Source organism: Lipotes vexillifer, unplaced genomic scaffold (genome assembly GCF_000442215.2).
Source record: "Lipotes vexillifer unplaced genomic scaffold, Lipotes_vexillifer_v1.1 scaffold567, whole genome shotgun sequence".
In the NCBI taxonomy this organism is placed as follows: Eukaryota; Metazoa; Chordata; class Mammalia; order Artiodactyla; family Lipotidae; genus Lipotes; species Lipotes vexillifer.
In genome coordinates, this window is record NW_006776652.1 from 2,240,761 (window position 1) to 2,256,401 (window position 15,641).

At 54.9% G+C, this 15,641-nt stretch overlaps 1 protein-coding gene across 2 annotated transcripts in view; it reads left to right on the forward strand.

Annotated features, from left to right (window-relative positions):
- Positions 1 to 985: 985 nt before the first annotated feature.
- RHOBTB2 (Rho related BTB domain containing 2) overlaps positions 986 to 15,641 on the forward strand; it is a 21,812-nt gene continuing 7,156 nt past the window's right edge. Inside the window, exons 1-6 of one of the 2 annotated variants that reach the window (XM_007450591.1) lie at positions 986 to 1,041; positions 9,327 to 9,528; positions 10,161 to 10,264; positions 10,791 to 10,976; positions 11,652 to 12,670; positions 12,961 to 13,079. In XM_007450591.1, coding sequence (XP_007450653.1) covers positions 986 to 1,041; positions 9,327 to 9,528; positions 10,161 to 10,264; positions 10,791 to 10,976; positions 11,652 to 12,670; positions 12,961 to 13,079 — 1,686 coding nt within the window. Of the gene's footprint in view, positions 1,042 to 5,156; positions 5,292 to 9,326; positions 9,529 to 10,160; positions 10,265 to 10,790; positions 10,977 to 11,651; positions 12,671 to 12,960; positions 13,080 to 15,641 lie in introns of those variants that run through there. The other variant, XM_007450592.1, reaches the window with a different exon arrangement.

A 15,641-nucleotide genomic window follows, 5' to 3' on the forward strand; every position in this document is an offset into this window, starting at 1 on the left:
CCTCTGATTTGGTTTCCTTCACTCTGGGCTCTTGGGGCTGCTGTGGTCCACATCTCTGCCCTCACTGGGCTTGGGCGGCCTCCTCTTCCCTTGGCTTCCTTCTGTCTTGTCACCACCCTGCCCCTAGGGGGTTGTCACAGAGATACCCTTCCATTACCCTGAAATGACACAGTGCCATCTGTTTCCAGAGGTCTATGGCTGGCCTCTCCAAGCCCTTTCTTCATCATTCCCTATTTCTCCGGAAGTTCTAAAATTTTCTTTGGCTGAATTGGTCCCCAAATTGTGACTGACCACTTAAGGAAGCTGAAAGTAGGGACGATGGCAGAATGAGGTTCTCTCTCTGCCTCTTACCATGTGTCTAATCCCTCCACCCTCCAGCCCAAGATGCTTCCTTCTGTGCTCAGCCTTGGCAGCCATCAGCTGATATTTTACTGAGTCCCAATTTGGGTCAGGAGCTGCTCCAATGAGAAGGACAGCCAATTAGATATAGGCCTTCCATGTTAGGAACTCATAGCAGATGTCAGTGCTGCAATCAGCCTCAAAGGTCACCTGACCCAACCCTTGTACATGAGAAAGCTGAGGCCCAGAGAGGTCAGGGAATTGTCCAACGTCACACAGTTGCGTGAGGACGGAATCCAGGCCTCCTGATGGACAGCGGACCGATCTTTCCAAATTACCAAACCAGTTCAGAATGTGAAGATGCCTGCAGCATGGGATGGCCCCCGACCCCAGTTCTTGCCCCTCAAGGAGCCCCTTGTCTCCCTTTGATGGCCTCTCTCTTGGCCCCGGGGCTGAGCGTCTCAGCCCATCGGGCCTGGACAGCAGAAGCCATGCTCTTACCTTGAGCAGGGCCCTCTGTTTGGGCCGATCGACCTGGTGGCGCCTCTTGGCATTACTCACTGTGCTCATTTCTTCTCCCGCTCCCCTGCCCTGCCCCCTTCCCTTCCATCCAGCGCAGCCGGGAGCCTGGAGGGAGCACAGAGCGATGGCAGCCCGAAGAAGGGGCCAGTACAACCTGTGGAAGCCCTCTCTGGACAGCATGTGAGTAGCCACTGGGTGATGTCAACTCCTTCCCCATCAAGTTCTGTACCCCAAACATTCGTCCACGTGTCCAGGATTTATTGAGTCCCTCTTGAGTGTCTGTTGCCAGGCGCTAGACCAGCACGAATGGTACTCTTTTGAATAAGCATAGTCCCTTCCCTAAAGCATCCTCAGTACTGTGAGGGACAGAGAGACCCAATGATACAGCAGGGTGACTGATATTCTTAGGGGAGTGTAAAGGAAGGGCAGGGAACCTAGACTTTGCAGGGGATACTCATGGAAGACTTCCTGGAGGAAGTGACATCTAGGCTGAGATTTGAAGGATGAGGAAGCATTATCCAAGTGAAGGGGGTGGAAAGAGGAAGGGTGTTCAGGCTGAGGGAGGGAGTCACTTGAGCAAAGGCCCAGAAGATCCCTGTCTCCTTGCAGAGACCTGAAATTCCCCACGAGCCCTGGGCAAGGAGGCTGAGAGACTCCAGGCTTCCAGATTCGGCTCCTTCACCCTGCAGGGGCTCTGCATCTTGAGAAGCCTCTGACTCTACGCATTGCTGGAGATAGGGTCAGCCCACGTCAGAAGGCCCGTGGGGTGGGCTTCACAGAGGCTCGAGTGTTCCAGGAGAGGGGCGAAGAGAAGACAGGCTAGCAGCCCACAAATAGTTGAAGGGCTGAAGCTGCTTGGGAAGCAAATGGAGCATGCAGGTTGGAGGAAGGCACAGTGGGAGGGGTTTGCATAGCTTGGGCTGGTACAAGGGAGGGACCTTCAGAGCCACAGGGAGAGGAGGGCTTGGTGGCACTGGCTGAGAGCCTGCTGCATGGGTGCATTCCTGAGAACCAGATGGAGAGTTCTCTCCCCAGACCAGCCTCCTGCTCACGGGCTTCAGGAAAACGGCAGTGCTTGATGTCCTGGAGGAGGGTGGTTATGGGGATAGATGGAGGGGGTGACTTTGGGGCCAAGTTCAAGGGGTTTATGTCATTGGGCAAGAGGAGTCACAAGAGGACTGTGGTAAGGGAAGAGATTTTTGGGGAGGTGGGAAATTAGAAGGGAAAGAACCCCTCAGGCTGCAGCCAGGCACTGTCCCCTCAGGGCAAGTAAGCCTGGCGAGGAAGGTCCTTGCCTGGGCCACCAGCAGAAAGGCAGTGTGGACACCCAGCCAGCCAGTGATATGGGGGAGTCAACAGCCCGTCCTGAAGTGCTCCAAAGAAACACACAATGGTTCCAAGCTGCAGAAACTGGGAAGAGGGGGCTGGTGTGCGTGCGCGCGCACGTGTGTGTGTGTGTGTGTGTGTGTGTGTGTGTGTGTGTGTGTGTGTGTGTGTGTGTGTGTGTGTGTGTGTGTGTGTGTGTGTGTGTATTGTGTGTGTGTGTGTGTAACAGAAGAAAGCAGGAGGCAGAGAGGAAAGGCCAGGAGCCTTTCTAGAAAAACTTCCCACCCAGGCCTGACTTGAGACATACAGTTGACCCTTGAACAACAAGGGTTTCCACCGTGCGGTCCACTTATAGGCAGATTTTTTTCCAATAAATATGTATACAGTTGGTGCTTTGTATTCACAGGTTTCTGCATCCTCATGGAAACCTGAGAATAGGGAACACCAACTATATTCACTGTACTTTGCCGTTTTATATAAGGGACTTGAGCATTTGAGGATTCTGTTATTCCCGGAGGGTTCCTGAAACCAATCCCTAGCAGATACCAAGGAATGACTGTAATCTGAAGGGAGGAAAATGGACGCCCCAGGGCTGGGGTGGGCCGGGTGCAAGGTGAGGGGGAGGGGGGCAGGCCGCCTGCGCTCTGAGAGGCTGCGGAGGGCTGGGAGCTGGGGCCTGGGACAGAGGGCTCAGAGTGGGCCACTGACAACTCCTTGGTTGCTGGCGAGGGACCCAGCCTCAGGGAATGGTCCTGTTTTCCATTTCCAAACATGGTAGCCAGATCCTTGGCCTGGGAGCTAAGATCTTGAGGCTGTCTTGAGTAGTTGGGAGGCGTGAATTGAGGGCCAGCGTTGGCTGGGAAGAAGGCCTGTCATTGGCCACAGTTGGGGCAGAGGCTGAGGGCTGGGTCTTGGTAGTGATCTGCCTCTCGAGTTGAGAATCTTCAGTTGCCCTGATGAGGAGAAAAAGCTGGGATCTGGTGCCTCTTTCTCCAAAAAGAGAAAGGGCGCATAGCTGCAAGCCCTGTTGCCCCATGACTTTGGGGAGAGGTCAGTTCTCTTTTCCTGCTCTGTGCTGCATTGGGGCTCTGCCTGTTGCTGGGATGTGTGAGACGTGAAGCCAACAGGCTGGTGCTCTGGAGTGGGTGGAGGGATCAGGATGTCAGACACCCTGGCCCCCCCATGGTGCCCATGCAGAGATCTCATGCTGTGTGCTCTTGGCGCAGAGGACGGGGTGAGGCTCTTCAACACCAAAACTGTGGGAGGAGCACACCTGTACACAGTTGAGTTTCTTTCCTAGCTTGTGTTCAAACCATTACTCTGTTTTATGAAGAGGGGATCCTAACTAGTAGCACCCTCGATCATGCTTAATCTCTTTTCCAGCTCTAGGTAGATTCAGAAGGAAGTGGGGGAAGCATCCCTCACCAATCGCGCACTTACTGAACGTGGACCAGTCCGGAAAGCATGAACACCTTGGTGGGCAACTTCCAATTATATGCATACATAGATGGGAAGCATGCTTCAGACAATACAAAATTCATTTTTTATTCGGCTTTATTTTTTTGGCAATTATATGTTGCAGAAACAAGCATTAAAGTGGATTTGCATTCTCAGATCACAAGCTGGAGGTGTGACGGAGGGGGTTAAGTGGGAAGCACATCAATCTGGGCTTTAAAAATTGTCCAGAGGTCATCGACAAGATGGATAAAACCAGACTGAGCTGACTACTGTAATTACTGGCACTCAAGATCCTCATAATCAAACTAGCCTTGAACATGGAAACTTCCTTTGAAGACCACTCACATTACAGATGTCATCCCTTGTAATCTATTTTACAGAATTTTGAGACAGAGAGCCCAACGGCGCCTTAGGTAAGGTCTCCAGGGCTAGTGTCTTCGTGGGAGGGCAGAAGATACTGGTGAACGCCAGGTGGCAATAGGGTGAAGTTGGGATGGAAGTGGGGCCTGCTGGAGAAGAGGGACGGGGGGAAAAGGCTTAGATGGGAAACAGGTGCAGGTGGTACAGGGCCCCACCCTGAAACACATTAAGGGGCATGGAAATTGGAGACATAGGGGTGATGATGGAGGGAGGAAGGTCCTCAAATGCCAGAAGAACTCCCCTGCCGGCAGAGGAAACGCTGTCAAGGCAAAAATGTCGAGTTCCCCTTCCCTAACTCGCACCCCTTTCAGGGCGGACTAGGATGCTCTAGGAGTTCTTTCTCAGCCTCCCGGAGGAAAGGGGAAAACCCCGTGGGAGTCCAGTGAGGTTTTGATCCTCGCCAGGTAGAGGGACGCTGCCCCAGCACGAGCGGCGAGTCGAGACCCCCTACGCCGCTTCCCTCCCGGATTCGGGGGAGGTGGGGGGAAGAGTAGAAGGAGCGAGCGGCGTCGCGAGGCGGGGCAGGGGGCGGGGCCTCCAAGACGCCCAATCCCCTTATTTCTCCGCCCCTTCCCCCGCCCACCGCCCCCTTTCCACCAACGGAGCGCCGAGATGGGCGGCACCTGTCACGGCTGGCGTCCTGGGTACGATTTTGCCCCACCCTTTTTTCCTGCCTTCTTTCTTTCTTTTTTTTTTCCCTTTCCTTTTTTTGTGAATGAAAAAAGGAGGTCGCGAGCGGTCCCTGGGACTGCGGCGCTAGGCGTCTTCGTGGCCGCGCCTTCGGAGCGGGCCCGGGCGCGTAGCAGTGGCGGCCTCGCCACTCTAGCCCACTCCTGCTCGCCGCCTCCAGCCTCCGCAGCCAGAGGACCGTTGGCGACGGCGCGGCCCAGCCGCGGAGGTCGGAGCGGCCGCCAGCTGCCTGGCTCCGGCGCGCCTCCATGACACTGGGCGCCGGGGGCGCGGGGAGATGCTGATCCGGAAGAGGCAATGGCTGCAGTGCCGCGCGCGTGGCCGCTCCCTCTCCGCCGTCCGGCCCGGGCTTCTCTGTCAGAGTTTTTGATTTAACGCGAACCGGGCACGGAACCTGAGCGGCAGCAGCGCGACGGCGCCGGCATCGTCCTAACTTGCACGCGCGGAGTGACCCCAGCCATTTCACTAAAATGAGCGTGCTTAGCAGGAAGAGATGTGTTCCTTACACTAGAAATTACCCCGTCACAGGTAGCGGTGTAAGTAAATGATTAATTTCTGTTATGGCTGGGTTGCAAGCAGCCTCTGGAAACGCGCCGCTTCCCCTCTCTGCGTCCTCCCGGGCCCTGTCTGCGCCCCTCCTGACTTCCCTTGGGCTTCCGCTCTTGCCTGGGCTATAGCTTCGGCTGCTGGGGTCTTAGGGGGCGGGGGACTAACATTTTCTTGGTTTATCTAGGGAAGGGAAGATGACTTGATTGCCGTGGCGTGGCGTGGCCTTCCCCCTTCCCCATTTAAATTTTTTAAAAAATTTTATTTTGTATGTGTGCGCAGAACAGCGTGCAGGAAAAAAGGTCCAGGGTGGTGGAAATGTTTCGTTAAAAACCAATGGAATGTATTTTGCTCGCTGTTCTGGAGATGTTTCTTTCAACACACTCCATTGCAGTCTGTGCGTCTGAGTTCTGGCAAACTACAGGGAGAAATCCTTAGGGCTGTTTGTTGATGTTTGAAGAGGCTTATTCTGTGTTTAGGCTTGCATTTTCTGTTAATATGACCATTCAGGATCCCTTTGGGCCCCACTGCCCATCGGGTCTGTGGAGGGATTCATCTCTTTGCCTTCCCCCATGTTACAATGTCAGTGGCCTCTTTTAATTGGAAGGCCACCCTCTCTGCTTTTCTCTTCCTGATCGTATACATCCTCCTTGATTTTTACCTTCATTTTCAAGATATTTTGTATTTTGTTTAAGATGCAGGATGTGGGATATTGGTTGCTAGGAGACAAAGCAGGCTCCCAGGGAGATTCTGTTGTTTCCTTGACAACCAGACTAGGGCAGCTACAGATGAACAAGCCTCCTATCAGCTGTGGGAGGGAAAGAGGGGCTTTTCTGGGCTCTGCAAAGAGTGTGTGTAGGTGTGTGGGTGTGGGACTGGGAGCCCTTGAGTGTTGCAGCTAATCTGAGCACACCTTTCATTTTGGCCTGTCCTGAGTTCAAAGAGCTGGGAGAGCAGTGGGCAGGAGGCTGTTTTTGGAGAAGGGAACAGGGATTGTGGGATGGGGTGGGAAGGGAGCACCTACGTGATGCTGGGATCATTGAGGGAAAGGAGTGGCCTGGGGGTCATGATAGCCAGGGCAGGGTGGCGAGGAAGCCATAGCATACGGAGGTTGGCCAGGAGGCTCAGAAGGAATGGGGATGAGGCAATTGTGCAGAAAAGTCTAGAGTCATTGAAGGAGAGAGTGCCAGAAGGAAAGGGGAAGTTGAGAAGCTTACTGAGTGGGTTGTGCCATTGTACATAAGCAGTGATACAGTAAAGTAGCAATATTCTTGAGCAAAAATTACATTACTGTTGGCAATGGCACCATATCTCCAGTACAGGTCCTTCTAAAGACAGGCCTGATTAGACTTAAGAGTTCTGCTGGCTTAATTGGGCCAGTGTGTATCTTAAAGAGAGATATAATTACACATATAGATATGTAATCCAGCATTATATAATACCACATTACATAAGAAGGCAAATACCTCCTTTCGGCCCAGGCTCTCTTGGCATGGATTTACCAAGATTCAGGAGACTTTCTCCGGGAGCCCTCATACCCATTTTCCAGAAGGGCAGATTGCGGCCCAGAGAAGTGAAGTGATTTGTCCTTTCCCAGATCTGACAATGAAGTTTGCCAGTCAGGCAGCTGGCACAGGGGTGGAGTGGGTGAGAATGATAAAAATCAGGAGGAAGTCAAAGGACATGCAGGGGAAGGCCTCAGGGGCAGCTGGGGAATGAATGGGGAGGGGCTGCTCAGCTGGAGCTGCACCCAGCAGCTCTGCTGGCTAAACTCACAGCACAGTGTCGCTCTCCTGCTTGTTGCTTAGCTGTCCCCTACTTAACCATAGAGGTGCATAAGATGTGCCTGAGTGTTTGAGTCATAGACTCGATGATCTTGGACCACCACTGAACTGCTCTGCCGGTGTTCTGACACCCTCCTCGCCATCCAGCTGCTCCTGGATGTAAGAACCGATGTGCCTGCTCCGTACCTCCTCATCCCCCCTTTTGCCTACACACCTCCATGCTGCTGGAATCTGAATTTGAGAAAGAAGTTCTGTGGGCTAGTAGGTTTTTATCTGTCTCCTACAGCTGCATGTATTTGTATTTGGGATTCTATCTGTTTTGTTCTTCAGTCGATAAAACAGAAACCACAACCCAGAAGATTCCTCCTAGCGCCATCATACCCTCCCCGCTGCCTGACTTGAGACCAGGAGCTGTCAACATGGGGTTCCCGGTCCTCAATTCAGGAAAGAGAGCAGCGGGGAGGCAAGGTGGTCGGTAGAATGGTGGTTGCTTGCTGGGGAGGGCGAGCAGGGGCAGAGGAAGGAGAAGGAATGAGGCAGACGGTTGCGCTGGAGACTGGCGGGGGGTGGGGGGGAACCTGCACGGAGACCCCTTGTTGTTTAGATCCTGTAAAATTCCAAGAAGGGGGAGGCACTTGTCTCATTGAAAAGTCCTTGCTGTACTTTTTGCTTAGGTGGCTGAGATGCATCTACTCGAGCAAATCCCAGTTGCCATCATTACTTGGATATTGCAGGTCTGCATTCCTGCATGCTGGCATCCAGTTACAGCCCAGCATGGTGGCCTGACTCTTGGGCTGGATGGCTCAGCAGTGAGGGTGCCTGGGCAGCCTCCAGGACTCCTCTGAGCTCGGCCTTCCTTGGCCTAGGAAGGATTCCTCCAAATTGCTCCAACCCCCAGCTGACTTCAGGTGCACAGGGAATGTGAGCAGGGGCAGGCCAATGACCCTGGCAAAACCACGCTTCCGAATAACGCCCGCATCTACCCCTACCCTCTCTCTTCAACTCTTCCAGGAGGTGGATGCCAACTGGGAGGCTGCCAGCAAAAGCCCCTTCAAGCCGAGGGCCCCCTCCTGGTGACAGCTTTTTAAACACTGACATGACATTTTGACTACAGAAGGGACTTCTGTTTGTTAATCTGAGCAATCCCTCTCTGTGGGTGGGCAAGCCACTCCCTCTCTACCCAACACAGAAGGAAACTAAGGCAAATATTTGCCCAGAAATTCAGGCCCAAGTTTCTGACTCTCTGCTTCCCCATTACCCATGCAGTCAAGTTAGCGAGCATCCTTCCAGGGTTGCCAGTGTCTGGGGGCTTCCAGCCTGAGAATCCTCCTCCCCAGGAAGGAGAAGTGTGGAAAGGAGCGTATCTCACTTCCCCTGAAACTGGATGCAGGATGCTTGGAGGGTAGGCCTGGGTAGGGGATGGGAAGGCCCATTGGTCTATTAGCCGTGGGGTGTATCATCCCAGGCCCGTAGTTACCCCCACTGCCATCTCAAAACAGGGCCTGCTGCTGAGTGAGCCACGTAGGCAACGGGACAGACCCAGAGGAGAGGGGAGGCCTGTGGACTGCTCAGGTGCATCCAGAAGCCCCCTCAGCCCAAAGAGCCTGGGCTGAAAAGCTCTGGCATCTCCATAAAGGGGGCCGGGGTTGAAGGATAGCCATGGGCAGGCTGGGGCTTGGAAATCCACAACCAGAGAGGGTGAGAGACAAAGGTGGAGGCCAGGAGAGCTGCTGCCCAGCTTTGACAAGTCCATTAAATTTGAAAGCGGCCCTGCCCTCGGGCATGCTGGGAAGGGGTGGGGACCTGGCCGCGACTCCGCTTCTCTCAGCTGTTTGTTGTTCTGCTGCCACAGCCCTGCTGGCTGGAGAAGGAGAGCGGATGATGACTGAGCTTCCTAGGCAGACACTTCTCTTCCCGGGAGGCTGGGGACTGGCCCTGGGCAGACTCCGCCTTGGCATCTCTCTCAGGCATTCCCCCCATCCCGAAGCCCCACCGGAGGATGGCGGCAACAGGAGGGAGACCAGAGGTTCACCTGGTGGAGCTGCGCCTCTCAGCCTGAAGGGGCTCCCGTCTCCTCGGCCCCTGCAGAGCTCTTGGCCAGAAAGCCGCCCGCTCCTTCCTCCTCCTCTCCGCTCAGATGCTTGGAGAGGGGGCAGCCCTGGCTGAGGAGAGCAGCTGGCCCCGGCGCTCCGGGGGCTGGCATTGCAAAGCTGTCTTCACCGCTTCTCTCCTCTCCCTCAGGTCCCAGTTAATGGATTCTGACATGGATTATGAAAGGCCAAACGTAGAGACCATCAAGTGCGTGGTAGTGGGGGACAACGCTGTGGGCAAGACCAGGCTCATCTGTGCCCGGGCCTGCAATGCCACCCTCACCCAGTACCAGCTGCTAGCCACCCATGTGCCCACAGTTTGGGCCATCGACCAGTACCGGGTGTGTCAGGAGGTAAGGCTGGGCGTCCACGCCGCGCATCTGGGCTTCTTCCCCAGGGATCACTCCAAACGGGGCCTGTGCCTAGCTCACGGAAGCCCCTTAGGAGTCGGGTGGAGGCAGCTAAAGAGCAAGGAGCCCTGGGAGGGAGGCCTGAGAGGAGTGCCCCCCTCCAGGGGAGGGGTCCTTGGCCCTTTGTGTTTTACACGGCTGAGCTGGTGCCTGGGGCGTAGCATCTTGTGCAATCATAGCCCCCAATAATGGGGAGCCCTGAAGGGGGAAAGGGGTGGTGCTTTGGAGAGATGAGAGCTGGCGGTAGGAAAGAAGCTGCCAGCTAATGATACCAAAAGATCAGAGGCTTGGAAGTGTCCAGTTGGCAGGTACAGTTGGGAACAAGGGCAGGCTCCCCTGAGAGATCCCGTCCACTGCCATAACGGTCTGCCCTCTGAGAGTCTCTCACCTCCTGGCCAGCTCTTGTTAGTGAGTCTGCAGAGATGGCACCTGGATGAAGGTGTTTTAAGGCACACGTTGGGAGGCACTAGCTGTCCCTCCAGCCCCCATGTTGCAGGACCCTCAGGAGTGAGCAGGCACACAGGGCCTCCAAGAACCGTTGCCCTAGATTCTTGTCCCCCTCCCTGCCCCCACAGGTGCTGGAACGTTCCCGAGACGTGGTAGATGATGTCAGCGTGTCCCTCCGTCTCTGGGACACCTTTGGAGATCACCACAAAGACCGTCGCTTTGCTTATGGGAGGTAGGGAAGGCCCCCGGCTGCCTGCGGGGAGCCAAGTGGATGGCTTTTCCCTGCTTTCCCCGAGGTATGAAGCGCCTCTGTGACACTGAGCCTGGCAGGAAGGAGTGGAGAAAGTAGCACGGGCAGACCTGTGAGGGGGCGGCAGCCTGGGTGGCTTGCGATCAGGACGCCTGGTTTGAGTCCTACCCTGTTAAGCAGTGGCTCTGGGACTCTGAGCAATTAGGAGAGCTGTTCTGAGATGAGTTTTCGCAGATGAGATGGTAAAAAGTGGTCATTTCTAACTCACAGGAGAGCTGTGAGGTCAAAACAGGAGTCTTTGGAAGCTCTAAAATGCTAAGCTAGGGGTCCATAAACTAGAGGTTCTGTTAGTATACGTTTTGGGTAAGATCATGTGAGCAGATCCATATGACAGACGTGGGACTGTAGCGTAGGGGGTGCAGGTGGGTATGTGTGTTCTCCCTCGTTCCAGGGGCAGGTAACCTACCACTAGCTTTCTTTGCGTGTAACCTCACTCTCCCACCGCCAGATCCGATGTGGTGGTTCTGTGCTTCTCCATTGCCAACCCCAACTCCCTCCACCATGTCAAGACCATGTGGTACCCAGAAATCAAACACTTCTGCCCCCGAGCACCTGTCATCTTGGTGGGCTGCCAGCTGGACCTGCGCTACGCCGACCTGGAGGCTGTCAATAGGGCCAGGAGACCCTTGGCTAGGTAGGGGGTGCTGGTGCCTAGGGAGGGGAAGGCGGCAGATGGGGTGTGGGGCGTGTCTCCAGGCTTCCTGCTCAGTCCTGAGGGAATCCACTAAGCCTCACATCTCTCCCTCCATGTGAAGCAAGCTCATGTAGGGAGACAACAAGAGTTCTCATTCTTTCATTCATCCATCCATCCATCCATCCATCCATCCATCATCTATCCATCCAGCTATCCATCTGTCACACACTGAGTGGGCCATACTGGGCTAAGCATCATGAGGAGAGAAGGAGAGGGAGTCTTTCCATGAAAGGAGCTTATAATCTTGCTGGGAGATGAACTTGATAGGTGAACATGTTAAAAACCAACGTGGAATGTTGCATGCCAATTGCCAGACAGGTGGTTATTGCTACCACTGTTTCGAGCTGGGGAGATCACCAGGGCCTGGCATAGATATGGAGGGCTTCCTGGAAGAAGAGGCGATTGGAAGTGAGCCTTGAAGGACTAGTAGGATTTAGCGAGACAGAGGAGAAAGGGAGTGGAAATGAGTAGGGCAGGAATGAGTCTTAGGACACAGATCCCAAGCAGAGACCCTCCAGCCTGGTGAAAAACAGACAGGCTCTGGAGAGCTGCCTCTCCCTGCCCCCCACTCTTTACCACCAACATGAATTTGGCTTCCCTTCTTGAACCTGCCAGGCCCATCAAGCCCAATGAGATCCTTCCCCCAGAGAAGGGTCGGGAGGTGGCCAAGGAGCTGGGCATCCCCTACTACGAGACCAGCGTGGTGGCCCAGTTCGGCATCAAGGACGTCTTTGACAACGCCATCCGTGCAGCGCTCATCTCCCGCCGGCACCTGCAGTTCTGGAAGTCCCACCTCCGCAATGTGCAGCGGCCTCTGCTGCAGGCGCCCTTCCTGCCCCCCAAGCCGCCTCCCCCCATCATTGTGGTGCCTGATGCCCCCTCCAGCAGCGAGGAGTGCCCCGCCCACCTCCTGGAGGACCCGCTGTGCGCGGACGTCATCCTGGTGCTGCAGGAGCGTGTGCGCATCTTTGCCCACAAGATCTACCTCTCCACTTCCTCCTCCAAGTTCTACGACCTGTTCCTCATGGACCTGAGTGAGGGGGATCTGGGGGGCCCCTCAGGGTCAGGGGGCCCCTGCCCGGAGGACCACCGGGGTCGCCCTGATCAACACCACCACCATCACCACCACCACCATGGCCGGGACTTCCTGCTTCGGGCAGCCAGCTTTGATGTGTGCGAGAGCGTGGAGGAGAGCCGGGGCTGCGGGCCCGCCGGGCTCCGGGCTTCAACTAGCGATGGGATCCTACGGGGCAGTGGGACAGGGTACCTGCCTGGGAGGGGTCGAGTGCTGTCTTCCTGGAGCCGAGCTTTTGTGAGCATCCAGGAAGAGATGGCAGAGGATCCACTGACTTATAAATCCCGGCTGATGGTGGTGGTGAAAATGGACAACTCCATCCAGCCGGGGCCCTTCCGGGCTGTTCTCAAGTACCTGTACACAGGGGAGCTGGACGAGAATGAGCGGGACCTTATGCACATCGCCCACATTGCTGAGCTGCTCGAGGTCTTTGATCTGCGCATGATGGTGGCCAACATTCTCAACAATGAGGCCTTCATGAACCAGGAGATCACCAAGGCCTTCCACGTCCGCCGGACCAACCGGGTTAAGGAGTGCTTGGCAAAAGGCACCTTCTCAGGTATGGAACGTGCTTAGGAGCTGATGTCCAGAAGGCCGGGGAGTTCCTTCCAGGAGCCTTCTGAGGTCCAAGTAGCTTTCTAAGTCACCTCAGCTACTGATGTCCTGGAGATACAGTGGCTCTGCCCCTGAAGACCAGTGTCCCCAGCCTGAGAGCGTGGTCACATTGTGCTTCACAGCCTGTGGCTCGGAAGGAAGCAGGTTGTCTGGGTGCACTGTTGACCCTTGGGGTTGGTTGTCCCATATTCTTTCCCCACGTGCTCACGTGACGCCTCTTCTCCACGCGGACAGATGTGACCTTCATCCTGGATGATGGCACCATCAGCGCCCACAAGCCCCTGTTGATTTCCAGCTGTGACTGGATGGCTGCCATGTTTGGGGGGCCGTTTGTGGAGAGTTCCACCAGGGAGGTAAGGCTAGGATGGGAACGGTTGGGAAAGAGAGGGACTTCCTTCCTTCCCATCTGAGGCATCTGTCACTTAATGGTACTTTCTTCAGCCTTGACTATGTGCACATCACTGAGTGATGGGCCCGAGAGAAGTTTATGAGATGGTTCCCACAGCCAAGGACTTTCCAGTACACCAGGCTAGGGAATTACGGTAACATCTTAACTCTACAGTTGAGAAGACACTTTGGATTCGTTGTCTTATATTGTCTCACACGAGACTCTTATAGCGTAGCCTTCCACATTACAGGTAAGGAAAGTGAGGACCTGAGAAGTTAAGCGACTCATGCAAAGCTCTGTAAGTAGAAAGGAGAGGGTAGGACTTGAACTCAAGACTTCTGATTCCTTGGCTGTATGCATTGTACCTTGCTTTCTCCCGGACGCACATGAAATAACTAGAAAAATATTCAGTCTGTCCCAAACTGAATCCATCACTGTTTTTTTTGTCTGTTTTTGTTTTTTTGCGGTATGCGGGCCTCTCACTGTTGTGGCCTCTCCCAGTTGCGGAGCACAGGCTCCGGACGCGGACGCGCAGGCTCAGCGGCCATGGCTCACGGTCCCAGCCGCTCCGCGGCATGTGGGATCCTCCCGGACCGGGGCACGAACCCGTGTCCCCTGCATCGGCAGGCGGACTCTCAACCACTGCGCCACCAGGGAAGCCCCATCACTGCTTTTAAATGTAGGTTTTATTATAATTGAGGTATGGTGAAGCCAACAGATCAGGAAAAAACTGCCATTAAAAAGATAGATTGTTATACTCACAGATCTCAGTGGGAGGGGCGCACACAGCATCTGGGGACATGCAGGGAAGCACCAGGTTGGGTCATGCGGCAGAGGGAGTAAGGGGAACTGTGGGCAGGAGCCTTTATTGTCTCTTCCATGGGAAGGAAGAGGTGAAGCAGGGTAAACAGGCTTAGGGTTGGCTAGTTTGAATAATTTCATCAGGCTCTGGGGCATAGGGGCTGTCCTGAGTCATCTAGTACGTGGCCCTGGGGTAATTAGGGCAGGGGGAGAGTGGCCTGGAGTGTGAGAGCAGATAAAGGAGATAACTGGGGGTGTGGGCCTTGGATTGTTTGGTTTGCATATGAAAGGCAGGATCTCAGGTGAGTCCTTTATTATCTCTAGGAAGTCCCTCTAGGGTCAGCAAGGCCCCAAATTTCAAAGCATCAGAATACAGAAACTAGAAAGAAACACTTCATGCAATCACCCTTCCCTTAATCAGGGCCACTCCAACCCCCTGTTCTCACTGATACCGCTGCTTTCTTGGGCACCTAGACTGGAAACAGAGTTGGAAGGGGCCTATCAGTGTGTCCTTAGAAATATCCTCTTAAGTCTATTCTCTCAAGTCTGTTCTCGCCTTTCCATTCTCCCAGCCAAGCCGAGCAGCCCAGGCCATGGCCCTGTTCTCCATCTTCTCCGAACTCCTGAAACATTGACTGTCCATCACTCAGCCTTGCAATTAACAAGGTCCTTCTTTGTGTAGTGGCTTCAAGTTCTGAGGGTCCACACCCCGTTTCCCCAGCTGGTTTGTGGTTTCTCTGGAGTGTAGGGACTAGGTCTTTTACTTCTGCTGAGTACCCTCCTCAGCGCTGCTCCCTTAGTCAGTGCTCAGCAAACACTTGAATGAAAAGCTAGACGAAGAACAGTGCAGCAGAGCGTCCTATGATACAGAGTAGGGATTTCCTAAAATTTCTGGGAAGGACGTCCTTCCTGTAGGAGAAGTGGACGGGTTCAGATTTGAGTCGTCTGTGCTCCTTGAAGCGTGAGTTGGGTTGGGATGTGCAAAAGTGTGAGGCTGGGGACTCTCCAAAGCCGCGGGGCCCACCACTACCACAGAAGCAGCTGTAAAGCTCCAGCGGATCCCCAGTGTAGCCTGGAGAGGCCGGCGTCTGATGAGAAAGCAGTTTTTGTGTTGGTGCTGCTCTGAAGAGATCCCAGAGGCCCAGAGCAGCAGCTTCAAGCAGCCCAGAGACACCAGCTGATGTCTGCTTTGCTCATTCGCATCCCACTTGCACTGCTCCCTGAAGGGCTGGGAGGGGCTGGGTGCAAGGGACCAGAAGGACTCCTTCACACACCCTCCAAGCCGGAAGGATGCTAGCAAGAGTCCAGGTCCTTTTAAAAGCTGTTGGAGGGCTTCCCTGGTGGCGCAGTGGTTGAGAGTCCGCCTGCCGATGCAGGGGGCATGGGTTCGTGCCCCAGTCCGGGAAGATCCCACGTGCCGTGGAGCGGCTGGACCCATGAGCCATGGCCGCTGAGCCTGCGCGTCCAGAGCCTGTGCTCCGCAACGGGAGAGGCCACAGCAGTGAGAGGCCCGCGTACCGCAAAAAAAAAAAAAAGCTGTTGGAGCCCTTGCTCATAGGTGCTCAGCAGCTGGGCTCAGCACAGGCTGTTGCTGTGGGAGACCAGCCTTTGGGGAAGGGGTGTTCTGAGCAGGTCCAGGGGCCGCGAAGGGGTGGCTGCCTGTTTGGAGTAGCCCAGCTAGGTGGGCCAGAGTCTTCTGAGCTCCTCAGAACTGAGTTACTCTTTC